This window comes from Artibeus jamaicensis, unplaced genomic scaffold (genome assembly GCF_021234435.1).
Source record: "Artibeus jamaicensis isolate MK-2021 breed Jamaican fruit bat unplaced genomic scaffold, CSHL_Jam_final contig_387, whole genome shotgun sequence".
In the NCBI taxonomy this organism is placed as follows: domain Eukaryota; kingdom Metazoa; phylum Chordata; class Mammalia; order Chiroptera; family Phyllostomidae; genus Artibeus; species Artibeus jamaicensis.
Window position 1 is genome coordinate 8,882,032 of NW_026521812.1, and position 15,258 is coordinate 8,897,289.

The 15,258-nt window shown below is 37.6% G+C and overlaps 1 protein-coding gene across 1 annotated transcript in view; it reads right to left on the reverse strand.

Annotated features, from left to right (window-relative positions):
- Nucleotides 1–15,258, reverse strand: part of RSPO3 (R-spondin 3) — a 77,134-nt gene that overhangs the window by 41,526 nt on the left and 20,350 nt on the right. Inside the window, exons 2-3 of the mRNA XM_037139602.2 lie at nt 4,940–5,131; nt 4,321–4,467 (exon numbers count right to left, since the gene is read on the reverse strand). Coding sequence (XP_036995497.1) covers nt 4,321–4,467; nt 4,940–5,131 — 339 coding nt within the window. The remainder of the gene's footprint in view (nt 1–4,320; nt 4,468–4,939; nt 5,132–15,258) is intronic.

Here is a 15,258-nt window from a genome sequence, read left to right on the forward strand (position 1 = left end):
TCACAGTTGACCAATGTTTTACAATTTCTAAACACAGAACATGACTTGATGGGGCAGTCATTGATTCTGACCATAATTTTATAGAATAGTCATTATTATGTGCTAGAGAACTGACTCTCAAACTGTAGCATACAGAATCCCCAGGAGGGCTTGCTAAAACATAGAAGCCCAGGTCCTACCTCCAGTGTTTCTGATTCGGTTTTCTAGGATTGGGCCTGAGAATCTGTATTACTAACAATGCATACAATACTGTTGGCACAACTGAGAACACACTTTGATAACTTCATTACAGAATGGTAAAGCCCCCCAAAATGAATCCAGTTCCTTAGCCTACAATTCACTATCTCTTCTACTTCAGTGATCTTGGGTACTGAAATATTATCATTTTTAATTGGTATAGTTCAAACATGGCAACATCTGTTTTGAGTGAATTCTGGGCCAATTCCAGCTATTAGACCAATTCTAGAATTAACTTGACCAAGTGATTCCTAAGATCAACTGATGTACTTTTTCTAAAGCTTTTTTTGTAGAGTTGGTCCTTTTCTTTATGGGTTAATCTCTTCAATCAAGGCTTTTCAAGGTCAGATTTTTGAACTTTCTAATAAAAATAAATATTTGTAAGGCGCTATTCTTATATTTATGTCCACAGACTTCCTAATTTACAACAACTATTAACGGCTTGTAATAGTAACTCTTTCAGATGATAAAACAAGTTTCTCTCCACAAAAACAATTTTCTAGTAAGCTTTCTTACAGCACTCTGATTTAAAGAATTCTTACTATAGAATTTTATTCTATATTTCATACAACCTAAAGAGACAGAACTTTAAGTCCATTTGACATACATTTTTTTCACATGCTTTTTCAGTCACTCTCGGGTATCTGAATACAACACAGAGTTAAATGGAAATGATTAGACAAGTGAATTTAAGCTTCTATGAACTCAAATGAACTTTACTGAACCACTTTCAAAATAGTCTTCATGCTCAGTTATAATAATGTTAGAGCAACAAAGTCATGTAATGATATTGTAATCTCTTGCCAGTTAAGGAAGTATCTTCCATCCCAATATTAATCATTAAAAAGCAGTGGATCTTCAGCACAACAAATAAAAAGACCTCCAAGAAACCAGATGGAAAAATAAAAATCAAAGTTTATCAGCTATCATTTTGTCTAGTATTCATTTAATATAAGAACTAAGAGGACTAAATGAGAAAAAAGGTATATGATGTGGAAGTGAACAGCAACTTTGTTGCTTTTTACAATAACAAAGGTGCTCTAGGAAAATGTATATTTAGACTTCAGAAAAATATTGTAAAAATTACAGCTAGCTACCTATAAGCCCTTGTAAGAGGATAAATGGTTCTAACAATGGAATTCCAATAATAATATTCTAATAATAGATAATATATAATAATAGATCATTCTATTGATAAAGGAAGGAAAATATTCAAAACTAAAGAGTTCAGATAGTAAAAAACTCTAATAAGATGGTATATTAAAAAGCCTTGAAAGAAGGAAAATTTCTCCTGGAGAAATACTGTGGAATGAATCTATAGTATTAGTGTCCAAAAATATTTCTGAGAAAAATAGAAACTTTGGAAAACATGTAAGGACAATAACAAGGGTAGTAAGTTGTTCAGGTCATTAATTAAGGAAAAACATGACTACTCCACTTCTGTATTTATTTATCTCCTGTATTAAGATAAATCTTAGCTCAGGAAATTAACTATTCACTAATAAAGCAAATGTCTCACAAGTGTAAATAGTTGCCTATTTCAGGAAGTGGCCATGCTGTGGGTGATCATCAGTCAGGAACGCGGTAGGAGGGATTCTTGAACTGGGAGGAAAGCTGAACTAGATGTTCCACCAGTACTTACAACACCATTATAACATTATTACTTGTTTGCTTTCATTCTTGTTGGCTAACTACATGGTTCCACAGAGAACATAGCAAGGGCAAGTTCCTTACTTGTCACTCTTGGAGCTGAATATCTTCCCTCTTTGACTACTTAACAAGGCCAACTTTCCAAGAGAAGCAATAAGGATGAGAGAATGGAATGACAGTTCAGAAAGGAAGCAAATATCTGGAGTACAAAGTAGCAGAAATATGTTCCCCTATAAAATTGAGTTCAGAGGATATTGTGCCTGACTTGACCTGAAAACAGTGGCAATGGATATGTTTGTGAGGCCTTTATCCCAGCTCTCTATCAGGGTGGTGGTATCTATGTTTATGAACTTCCCTACCAGTTGAAAATCTGGGTAAGAAACAAGCCATATGCTGAGATTTTAGCAAAGAGGGGGAGAAACACATTCTTCAACCTGTTGGGTGAGCTCTGGAGAGCTAGAGTTAAGGTACTAATTATAGCACTGGCAATAACTCACTTGCATCCTTGAGATCCTCATTTCAGCTCTGAGTCCTAGTTTTCAGATTTGTTAAAGGGACAGGCTTTAACAGTCCTTTGTGATAATCAAGCAGGTCATCATTTTTCACAGAATTCTGGGGCACGCCCATTGGCACGGCCGGCACAGTACTTACAGGTCAGACGCTGCAGGACGGGAGACCCTTCACATGATGTGGGCAACAAGAGCCAGTCCTGGACCAAAGTTGCTGACGTGCATTACCAGTGTCCCAGGTCAATGAGCCAGGTTTACTAAACGGGTTTTATATTGCTAACCTTCCTCTACAATATAGAACTTCTTTAATTTTATTGTGTTAAGAAATAGTTTTTGTTTTGATGGCAGTATAAATTTCCAGTAGGCTGTAAAGGCTCACCCAATAGTCCTAATTGTTAAATGCTCTCTCTGATAAGAAAGCATTGATAAATTTAAAATGAATATCCTTTCAAGGACTAAACACTACACTTTCAACAACTAAGAAAAATCTAAATAGGCGCCCCTTTTTCTGGGTGGAGAAATACCACAAACTCTCTGCAAGTCATCATGAATTTCTGTACTTTGATATTCCACAGAATTGTTTCCTGTTATTTCCACAGTTTCAAACTTATTACCTCTAATCAGCACTCAGTACTTACAAAAAGATAAGGTTGTAATTTTACCTTATTTTAAGGTGTTTTTCTGTGTTTTTATTGGCTAAATTAAAAAAAAGAGACAGAGCCAAAATAAGTCATGAACTGTTCAGGACTGTTGTTTTCTAGATTCTCTGAAATTATCTTTAACATGTCATTTATTTCATTCTGCTGAAGCCTTGTTTAGAAATAAATGTCCTGTGTGGACCGGAAATGGTTAAACCACCACTCCAGAGCTAGTACTCCAGCACTCCAGGTTCTAACGGATCTGTCTGTGGGCACCCCAGGAGAGTCATGGAGACTATCTTGTACTGAATCAGGAGGACATTTGTGTGCATATGCCAACATCAGCGCAGCATCAAAGGTTCTTGTAGCTCTAGCCCAGGGGATTTGGAGATTTAGTACACTGTTTTCCCATTTGGTTTAGCATCTGCTCCCCAAGTGTTCATCAAACTTGTAGCTGTAGTAGCTATGCAGCATTTAAAAGAAGGAAAATATAGCCTGACAGTGATCTGTTATTTAGACAAACAACTTGTCTGAGAGACCTCCCCTCCAGGAAACTCAGCCTGCAATTAATCAGACCTTGGGACTGCCTCCTCCGTCAGTGTGAGTAAGTCCAAAAATCTCCCCTTGTTTCCCAATATCTGCTTAGCAGGTCATTTCAGCAAAGCAGTGTGAAAGGAAAGAGTAAGAGTTTTAACTGTATCAGCTCCAGTTATCCAGGCATTTGATCTACCCACTGGGCATGTTTTTTCTTTCCTTGGAAAATCACTTTGGTCACTGAATGAGATTAGACCTAGGTGTTTTGTGAAGCTTTTGCCCTAAGGTGGAAATTTAGTTCAAGACCAAATATTTGTATGGTCATATCTCTATTTCTATCATCTCTATGTCTATGTCTATGTCTATGTCTATGTCTATGTCTATCTCTGTCTCTATCTATCTCTATCATCTCTATCTCTATATCCACATAGTGTGTATATAAAGTTATATATATTACTATAAGTAAAACCTCATTAAAGAAAGATACAAAACAAATCTATACTGATAAGAATAGTTGAAATAATTATTAACGGTCCCTAAGAAACCATGGAGCTCCCACAGGGTGTTAACTGTGCTCTAATACATGCTGGGTAAAGTTATAGGAACATCACTGAGATGTGAGGATGGAGAGAGCCTCTTAGGAACAGTCCCTCAGATGCTTGTGAAATACCACTTTGAGGAGCATTCCATGGAGGCTGAATTATCACCGGAAGTGTTTTCCATCCTTTGTAAACCTTAATGCTTCTCCTCACCAATACTGACGCACTCCATGGTGTGGTTGTTGGCTTCCAACCCTTCTGGGCAATTGTCAAGGCACTTTCCAAGGTGTAAGTAAAATCCACTTTTACACTTTGTGCAGAAATTTTTGTTGAAACAGGTATCACAATCAGCTTTGCATTCTGAAAGAGAAAAAAAAGTGAGAAACAAATTTTCATCATCTTCACTCAGTTCTTGTCGGTCCAGTTCTGTGCACTTACGACCCTGGCATGTATGACTTCTGTGCCAAACAAACATTCAGGCTTCACAATTATCTTGCCAAACTAAATTAAGGATTCTCCCTCAGTCATTTGGTTGGCGTACATCAATCATTGATTTTAGAATTGCTGTATTGTTTGTCTTATGAAAAACAATTTTGGCAGTGAGTCTACTACCAAGAATGTTTATAACCAAATGTCTACTTATGTTCAATAATAGTGAAAACGTTTCAGCCTTTGCCTCTTTCAGAGGGTAAAGTCCAAGCAGGGTTTTCCTAATTACCAGGTAAATATTATTATTTACTTAACATTGAATATCACAAATATTTTAGAGGCATTTCAAACCTGGAAAGTCCCCAAGGATGAGATAAAAACACAATTTTGTGTAGGCACTTACTTGTACACTTATTTATATCTGGATATCGAGTTCCATAATATCCACTTGGGCATGAAGAGAGACACACTCCAATCTGCTTCATGCCAATTCTTTCCAGAACAAAAAATAGTCTGGGCTTGCATGACAAACATCCATTGTAATCGGAACACGTTGCGCAGCCTCCCTGGCAGCCTTGACTGACGTTAGGATGCACTGGGGGGCACATGTGGAAAGACAAAAACAAAGGTTAACTTGTTAATACAGAAGGCCAGTGACATTCTCCGGGGAGAACATACATTTTTTTTTCATTAATTTTCAATTTGGTGGTAATGGGAGAATGAACTGGGATTTCTCCCCTCTTTTTTTGCGATCTGATATTTCCTTTTAATATATACATACCTTGTTTCTGTTTCAAAAGGTCTTAAAATTTGACCATGTAATGTATAATGTATTGTCTCACACTATTTATAATTACATATATCCCAACTGAACCAGAGCTCTGGCAGATCGGAGATACTAATTTTGTGCTCATTCATTGAAATCAATGCACATTAATTTTGCTTTTCATTTGCATGGTGCATGATAAGCCCATCTCTCATTTTCCCAAGCAAGGATGACAACATGGACTGGGGCTTAACTTGAGTTAAGGACACTGTGTTCTAGGATATCTTTTTTCAACTATGGTATGTTAGAGTACACAATTTTACTCTTTGATCCAATGCGAATTGATTCTGAAACTATGTAGCTATTTGGCCCCCACCTGCCAATGCTTCCCTGAAATATTCCTCCTCAAATGAGTTTAATATTTATCAGTTCAAATTGACACATGGTGAAAATGCGATGTTCCACTTACTGTTGTTTCCACGTGGGTCGTATGTGAGTATTTAAAAGAACTTAAGTTCAACATTTTACCAATTGGCAGAGAAGTCCTACAGAGTTTGTGTCCTCATCCTCCATTACTCCAGTGAAACGCATGTTGATGAGGACCTGACCAGTCCACACTAAGGACTATGTGTAGACACATTCCTGAGAATTCCAAGGCTTTCAAGAGTCATTTAGTTATGTGATGAGGCTATCCATTAGCAAGTCAGAACCATTATAAACCAACAATTGGGAGATTTATGTTTACTTGACATCTTCACAACTTTAGACCTTTCTACAACTACCTGGTCTATGACTCCTATGAGCTGTTGGAAAATTGCAACTAAATCTCATGGAGCTGGTATTCAGGATGGTTTATTCTACTAATGTATTCTCTATTTCAGTACAATATTAGTAACTTTATTGGCCTTTCAGGAGTCTAGAAGGGAAAAATCCTGACCCTTATGAGAAGCAAAGGTGGATACATAAGTGTGCAAATGCATCCCGGTATACTTCTGGCCTTTCGTGTCTCGGTGGGAGGGACAGGCTCTGAAGGACCTTGCCATCATTAGTCTGTTTCACAGTGATTTCTGATATTAAGTTCTTTACCACAAACACAGATCCCACCAGGTTTACTTGGAGGGGGTACCCATAAGCCCAATCAGTCTCACCACAGGAGGCACGAGTTAGCTACAGAGAGGTCACTCAGTTGACCAGCACCCTCTGCCTGGAGGAAACCATCCCCGAATCAGCCGCAGGAACCACAAGCAGCTCATTCTCATTCCAAGACGTTTTGTAAATAAACTGAGGAAATGTGTGGGGGAAGGGAAGTCTGCTTTTCCGGCACATGCTCCTCTGCGGGGCGGGGCAGACATATAAAGTGGCACAGGAGGTTTAGACATTACAGGACCAGGGGGACTCGTAAGTGAAGACTGCTTTCCAAGTAACAGGGTCATTTTTCATGCCAGTAACTCAGCATTGGAGACTTACAGAAAATGTGTGCATATTTTAAGCGGGAAAAGACCCTAAACTGGGCAGGAGGGAAGAGAGCTCCATGTGTTCTGAATCTAACTGACCCATTTTAAGAAACTAGAGGTGTAGATTAAAAACAAAAACAACTCATGAAACTTTTATAAAAGTCTGTGGAAAAGTGGACTTCAGTTTGAAAGAAAATCATTTCAAACCCAGGGCACCGAGTGACTCTGGGTTTACACGAGGATGGATTGGCTCAGTCCACACCAATCTGTCCCCGTCTCTGAAACGCAGCTGCTCAGAGGAAGCATAATATACTTTTGAGTACCTCGAAACTCAAAAGTCAATGATGACATAACTTTAAATAAATCTGCTATGAACATAAACATGAATCACATGTTCAGAGCCTCAAAAACCAACGATGTACATTAAAATAAATTTCACTTTAACAATTGAGTTTTGATTATTGGAAACTTCTCCAGGAAAGAAGGGTATGGGTCCCATGATTGGTAACAATTTGCACCAACATTATGGGGGTGCCCAATTCCCTCTTTAAAGCTTTTACTGATGAAATGCAGCACAATTCACCCACACAGTGTGCAACGATCATTCTTTTTGCTTGCTTTTTCAAACTATGTTTCCTTTCTAGACACAAATGTTTAACAGAATATCCTTTTGCAAGAGGTAAGACATAGTTGTCCTAACTGGCAAAGAAACCCTTGTTTGTCTGTTTTTCTTAATCAGGGAACATCAGATATGGCCATGCATAAATCTGATGGCAAACTATTCCTTCAGGAAGGTTTCAGTATTATGTTGTGGGAAGTAAGAAGAATGGAGACTAAGAAGTTCATATTTTAAGGTTCTAATTTTTTACAGTTGAGTGTCATAATGATTACTTTCTTGAAAGCTGTACAATGATCATTCAAATTATACAGTCAGTATTACACAACTAGGCACAAATTTCCCAAACTTCTTGTTAAGGCAAGAGTTTTTACTTTTTATATGGAAACCACAGAAAACTTTGGTTTGAATTGACTGTAACAACCCTTTCAACCTTCAAATCTTATGATTGTAAGACAGAAAATAGAATTCCACTTTGTCATGCTTCTTCTTTGTTCCATTCTAATAATATTCCATTTTGTATTTTGGAATCACTTTTCCAAGCAATGTTGTTGCACTATTTTCATATAATCAATGGAGGCGTTGGTGGTGGGGAAGTTTCAGAGACTATCTACCATTTGTACTTAACTTTAGAAAATGAGCTGAAGTTATCAGGATGGAAGTGGCCATTGTGGGGATAGGGTAGCAAACACCACAATTACCGCATCAAGAAGGAGACTGGCATGAGTTCAGTGCAACTGATGCTTAAGTAGCGGTTAACGGAAGCATGAGGAACATCAAGGAGATTGGAAGCACAGGGTAGATCTAGATTATGGAAGCCTTTGTGGCCAAGGAAATTATTCTGTAGATATGAGGCATTTCAATCTGGTGAACAATATGGTCACATTTGTATTGGGAAGGTGATTTTCCTCGACAGCATGCAGTCATGGAAACTCGACAACGAATGTGATCGAGTAAAAGACTGGTGATACTTTAAAATATAACAGGAGCAATGTGATGGGTGAGGAAGGGAGGCATATTCCAAGGATATTTAGGAGAAGAAATCAATTAAATATGGTGAGCAACAGAATGTGGTCTGAATAAGGAAGAGGATTTGAGAAGGTGTGTTTGGAGTTCCAAACAGTGAATAGGAAAGAGGGATGGCTAGGGGAATGAACATTTTCTGTTGGCAGTTTGGAGCAAGGTATATAAAACAAAAAGGTCTGAAAATATAAACATGGCTTGGGATCATTGATTTTTCAGATTTTATATGTTTTCCAGAAAGCAATGCTCAATAGATAGAGCTTTATAGTGTGATGGTTGCTGGAGATATACATGTTAGTCTCTGGTGGTAGGTACTTAATCAGAGAAGACATATTGAGAAGGGAGGTGCTGAAAAATGTCAGTGAAGGAAACAGAACCTCAAATAGGTACATTTAGTAAGAGAAAAAGATATATATCCACTGATTTAAATATTACTTTGTATTTCAGTATCACTTTTGCTTTCAAAGAAAGCTAAATAAATTGTAGTAAGGGTTGCTAGTAATGGTAGGAGCTACAACAATTATTTATTTTAAAACCCCAAACTAGAAGTTAAAGAAATGCTGTAAAGTACTGGACAAGCACTAACTTAAGATCAAAAGTTAGAACCTTTGATATCTCATACTGATGTCTATATGTAAGTAAATTTTGGAAGTGTAATATGGGTTATTATAAGTGGAAAAATGGGCAGAACTCCTGGAAACTTTCAACTAGAATCTTCTGATTACAAATGTGTCAAATACATGGTCAAATTAGGATGACTTTTCTCAAAATTGGGAAAGAGGAAAGTGGTTTTTTTTAAACCTGTACATAAAGGGTAAGTACGTATTAATGATAAACAAATAAATTTCCAGCATGTGAACTTCTGATACTCTGAATGACTTCATAATTTTTTTAGCTGTTAAACAAGACTTCCCTGTTTAAAAATCTTGTGATAAATGACTGAAGCAAGAGTCCTTGAAAGCTATGGTCATGAGTGTTAGTTCAAGTTTTTTGACAACACATCCAGACCATGTGAGCATTTGGTAAATACACAATATTTAGGTCGTGATTTTCATTTTTATGATAGGCCCAATTAATTGCAGCACTGGAATCTATGTTCTGTTTCTGTGACAACTGAGGGGAAGGCTTCATGAATTTGCTTCACCGTCACCCCCTTCTGGAGCCCAACTGCACATGTCCTGACATCTACTGTGAATTGCCGTGTGGAAGAGAGCCATCGCTGCAGGCTGCCAGTTACCTCTGGTGATCATTTCTTTGTGGCCAGAGCATTTGCAGAAATTCAATAGACTTTGGTCTTATAAAACTGGCTTGACTAAGTTTAAAAGACATGCTAAATACATAAAATTTAATTGTTGATTTTATAATTCTGGTAATGAAAAATCAATAACCTAACAATTTGTTAAAAGTTATTTTTTCTTGTCTTCACAGCATTCAGTGCCTGCTATTCTCTATGGATTAGTTTTTTTAAAATATTTTATTTATTTTCAGAGAGAGAGGAAGGGAAGGAGAAAGAGAAGGAGAGAAACATCAATGTATGGTTGCCTCTCATGTGTCCCCCACTGGGAACTGGCCTGCAACCCAGGCATGTGCCCTGACTGGGAATCAAACCGTGCTCGCATGGTTCGCAGGCCCACGCTCAATCCACTGAGCTATGCCAGCCAGGGCTATGGATTAGTTTTAAGAGACAAGGTAGGGAGAGGAGGCCAGTAAAATTCTATAATCAAAGTGATTTTTACACCTGTTCTTTCCTCTGTATCTTCAGCTTCTATAAGAGCATTTACACTGACTGAAAGCTTCATGAAGGCAGAAGTCTGGTTTCTCTTAATAATTTCTTCATAGTTTTCTTGATAATTTCCAACTTTTCTACACAGGGCAGCTGCTTGTTGAATAGGTTCTCTTAAAGAATTTTTGATTATTGAATGGATGATTGGAATACAAAAATAAGCTATTTATTTGTATTTTTTAAATAATAGAGATGTCAAACTGGTAAATACTTGATAGGACATATGTAAAAAATCATTTTTGAGTAGGCTGTGCCTATAAACATTTGGAAAAAACAAGCTTCTAATCATATAACACTTTGAGGACACTTAATTATGAAATAAACCTTTCAAAACAAAACAACAAAAGCTTTTCTAAGTGCTGTTTATTTCAGTTAGCCATTCACCTACAGAAAATGTAGCCTTTTTCTCCTGCCTAAGTTAGGGCAGTACACTTCTATCATACTTTGGGACTTGATTATTATAGAATCATTTTAAAGTTTAAGATAACATTATAGTTACAGGAAGAGATGTTTCATGATTCCTCTGGAATGTTTGGCAATATTCAGTTTAAGAAAAATCTAATGTTAAAAATTAGAATTACTTGGCAGTCTCTTTCAAATTCTACTGAATCAACCCCAACACACAAAAAGAGCCAGTGTTTCTTATTTGTTCTTAAGTTAAAACATCCAAGCAGAACTGACCATGGCTAATCTCCACAGCCATTTGGGCAGTTTGGAGTGTTAGGTGTAGACAGCAAGATATCAAAAGCTGTTTGAATGAATAGAGTTGCTTACTGGCATTCAACACTGGTTTACATTCTCAAACAATGATATCTGGATGAATGGAGATATTTCATATTCCTTCATTATTATTTGTGGCTAATAATTTGTTGAAAGAGCCACATGTTTATGTATACAAATACATATGTATATATATATATAAACTTTTCTGTTTTTGACATACTGTGTATCTTCTGATGGTTTAATCATGTTAATATACCAATGTTTTAATCATTATATGAATTAAAATTCACCTATGCTATATATATGTGTGTGTATATATACATATGAATATGAATGTGTATGTGTATATATAAACAGAATAAGACACATGACACACTCACACCATATTTGATCTTTTACCAAAGTGAAGAGCCAGGCATTAATTGACCTGAAGCCATTAGGATAATAGAGTCTGTCACATCTTTTGTCCCAGCCGATCAACCTTGAATACCCTGAAAGTTCGTGCCCACACCAATGGTTCCACAAAATTCCTAACAGTCTCCGGGAGGAATGTATTCACTAGTTGTCGAATACAGCCCAGTTAGGGCTCCACCATTATTATGTGGGGAAACATACTGTTTTTAATGGAAACTATTTCTTTCAGAACTTGGAAAATCTTTCTCTTTCTCTTACTGAATAATAATTTCCTGAAGGGAGTCTAATATTTATGTCCTATAAATACTTTAAATAAAACCACAGCAGTGAAACAGACCTAACAGTAGGTAGTAATTAGCTAGACTTTCCACTAAAATCAAGCCAGCTCAAAATATTAAGAAAATGGCTAGCAAATGATGGCTGATACAGAATTCCTGAAATCTCGGATAGGATGAATATTTGGTAGCTGGATGCCAACTTGGTGGCTGATGGTTGTGCTGTGTCCATCCACAAACCATAGAACCAGGACTAAAAATAAAAGACAAAAGTGGGCATCACAAATACACTGTGAAAACTACAATTAATGTTTTCAACAAAAATTTCAGATAACTCACTATACGCCCAACACCACTCATGATGCATAAATGCAGGACTGAAAAAGACATTCAGTTCCATTCCTCATGAAATTAATCCATTAATAAGCAAGTAAATAATTGATTAAACATTGTGGAGTGCTGTGAAGGAAATAAACAGGTGGATAAGCCAGAATGCAGCTCTAGGGAGATCCTTTAAATGCAATGCTCAGAGAAGGCTCCTTTGAGAAGGTTGCCCTTTCACTGAGACCAGAATAAGGAGTCAGCCATGAACACATGAGAACGAGTACTCCTGGTGGAACATCAGGAAATGCAAACATTTTAAGGCTTTGGGGAAGAACTGGGCTCAAGGAGCCGCACAAGGACAACCAATGAGGCTGTGGCACTGTGAGCAGAACGAGATGGAGTTAGAGAAGGTTAGAGCCAGGTCCTGTCCACCATCGCAGAACAAGTGAATACCTGCAATTCTATACCAGGTGCATTCAGATTCTGCCTTGCTGAGTAAATATCAGGAGGAAAGGCAAGAACACATTTTGCCTGATTTATTTATTCCTTTTCATTTTTATTGAATTTATGGGTCATGGAACAGGACCAGCATCTTGGATCCCATGAAAACATGTTCTCTTATTAATTTTTATATTAGAGTATGTTCTAACTAGCCACAACTTGGGATTTTACATTCAGATTGCAATCTTTGAAGAGACTGTGCCTTGCTACATGTTCTTTGCTCTTAGGAACATTTTGTTTCCACTTTGTTCCTCCCATCTTTTTCTAGCAGGAGTTGTAATTTGCTTTGGGGTTTCAAATTCTCATTCTCTCTTCCTGTATGTAGTGTGTGTAGGGATAGTGGTGGTGGCGGTAGTGGTGAGGAGCAACAGGAAAATTGTGAAGTATATAAGATGTTATAAGAATGCATGCAGAGAATAAAAAGTAAAACAATTTGCAATATTGTATACAATATTTTTTTTCTGAATTCTTGCCATTAGAGATGCATATTGACACAGTTTAAATAATTTAGAACAACACTGTAGTTTCCCTTCTAATATATAAATCTCCTTTTAAAATCTCAAAATTATGTTCTTTTTTCCAGCAAATGAGTTAATAACCTAAGGGCTAATTCCAAAGTTGATTCTTCAAAAGTATTGAAAACCATATTAGTTTTCCAGTGACCTACCAGATAGATACAGTTGATTCTGCAGCTGAAACTGTAACAAAAAGCATTTGTGGAGCCAAACACAGTGTTTTTTTCTTAACCACAAGTAGAAATTCTATCGTAAGTCAATGCACTCTGCTACGGGTGTAAAATGTAAGGTACCGAATCAGCATCTCCAGCTGTTGCTAAGGGAGGGAAAGCTTCCCCTTCTCCAAGTGGCTCTGTTCCCAAATGGAGGTGAATAGAGGACAAGAGGGTGTGGACAGGGGTGACGGAGACCCAGATTCTGTAGAGAGCCAGGACCTGTTGATGAGTTAGTGGGTGGTAATAACAGCGTTTTACATGAGACAGATCCAACAGTGTTCATCCAACAGTAGGAATCATTATGTGCTCCGGTCTGGCTGAAAGAGCCATTCCTTTTTTTTTTTTTAAAGGAGAGAATTAATTAGAAATCAACATAAACAGAAAATGTGATAGTTTAATGGTAATGAATCTGCATGGGTGTGATTCCATAACTAGTAAGTTTGCATTCTTGAATGAAACAAACTTCAGTTTGTGCTAAAAACAAACTCCACTTTGTTATATTATGAATAAACTTGGATCTTCTTGCCACATAGCCTGCTAAAGGAGAATATCTAATGGCTGAAGTCTTAGCATAAGCAAACAGCAGGCAAGGGACTTGCGGTATTTTAACAGGCACAAGGAGATGTGCAAATAGTGGGTATACCATGAAATAAGTGCAGCTTTATGTGTCACGTCTAAAACCATGTGCTGAAAAATAAGTGGGTTTTTCTACTAGGCTCATAGAACTGCTGAGAGAACAGGAGGTGCTGACATGCACCTTCGGGAGAGTGATGCATTTTTGTACTTACGTGCCCACTCACTGAATCGCCACCTTATTCCAAAATGGGCCCTGCACACTTCCCAGAGCAGTGCAGGGGCTGGGTAGTGGACAACTGGCTCTGGACTCATACAGAGCTCTGACACTTCCTAGTTGAAAAGCCAAAATTTACCACTTCACCTCGCTATTCATTTAAATCATTAAATTATGCAACATCCGGACACTGTGCTTGTTAGTAGGCATCCAAAGATGAATAAAACCAATAATCTGTGTCCAGGAGTTCACAGTCTATTTATTTACACAAAAGTTGCTGACCTCTTTCAGCATACGCTTCCTCATTTGTACCATGGGAATATGTACTTGATAGATACTGGGGTGGGGAGTGAAATTTACTGAAGTCATATATAAGCATCTTAGTACACTTGCAGGCACTTATTACAAGTCAGTAGGCATAAGACATTTTGTTTTACTCAAGAAGTACCTTAATCCATGTCCCCTCATTAGAGGTAGCTGGGAGCTGCAGTCAATAATAACTCACTCAGAAACTTCCAAGTGAGGAGGCTGGAGAGAGAGCAAATGCTTCTTTCTTGCACAGGAGATCTGGGGAACTTCAGGGAGCCAGGGACTCATTCATAGTCATAGGGAGGGGTTACTTCTTAAGGACTGTAGACACAGATTTTAATGGGTATCGATAGTAGTCTTACAGAGCATCCTGAGCAAAAAGTCCTCTGGGACTGTACACTGAAGATGGCAACCTGCTTAAAGAGACTGAAACTGGTCAAGCATGCTAGAGAAATGATACCAAATAGCATACAGAACCTGAAGGGCTGTACCAGTGGTTCTAAACCTGTACTATGTGTAAAAACAACCTGGAGTACTTTTTAATAAGGCTAACTGCATTTATAAAAAGTAACCCCAGGTGAATGTGAGGCGGCTGATAGAAGCACCACACTTACCACATCTTTGCTATCTTTACAAATAAGTATTCTGTGATTACGGGAAATACTCTTCTGGGGGGCTAAAAGGTACAAAATGGTCTCTGATAAAGAAGCCTACAATACAGTTAGTAAAATAGACTTTTTATATTCTAAGGACCACAGATAACGAGTATATAGACTACAAATTTAGCACAACAGAAATTCAGAGGCAGGAGCAATCACTGATGGTTGAGGTATGTGAAGACTATAGAGGACAGTTAGGGACAGTTATGAGACTTGAAATGCAAGAATAACTTAGACAAATGGAAAGGAGGAAAGACAGAGAATGTTTCGAACAAGAGTGGTTGTGTAAAACCTAAAGAAGATTTGGGAGAATGGTGATTATGACATGGAATTTAAAAGGATCTTAGAGCTCTTC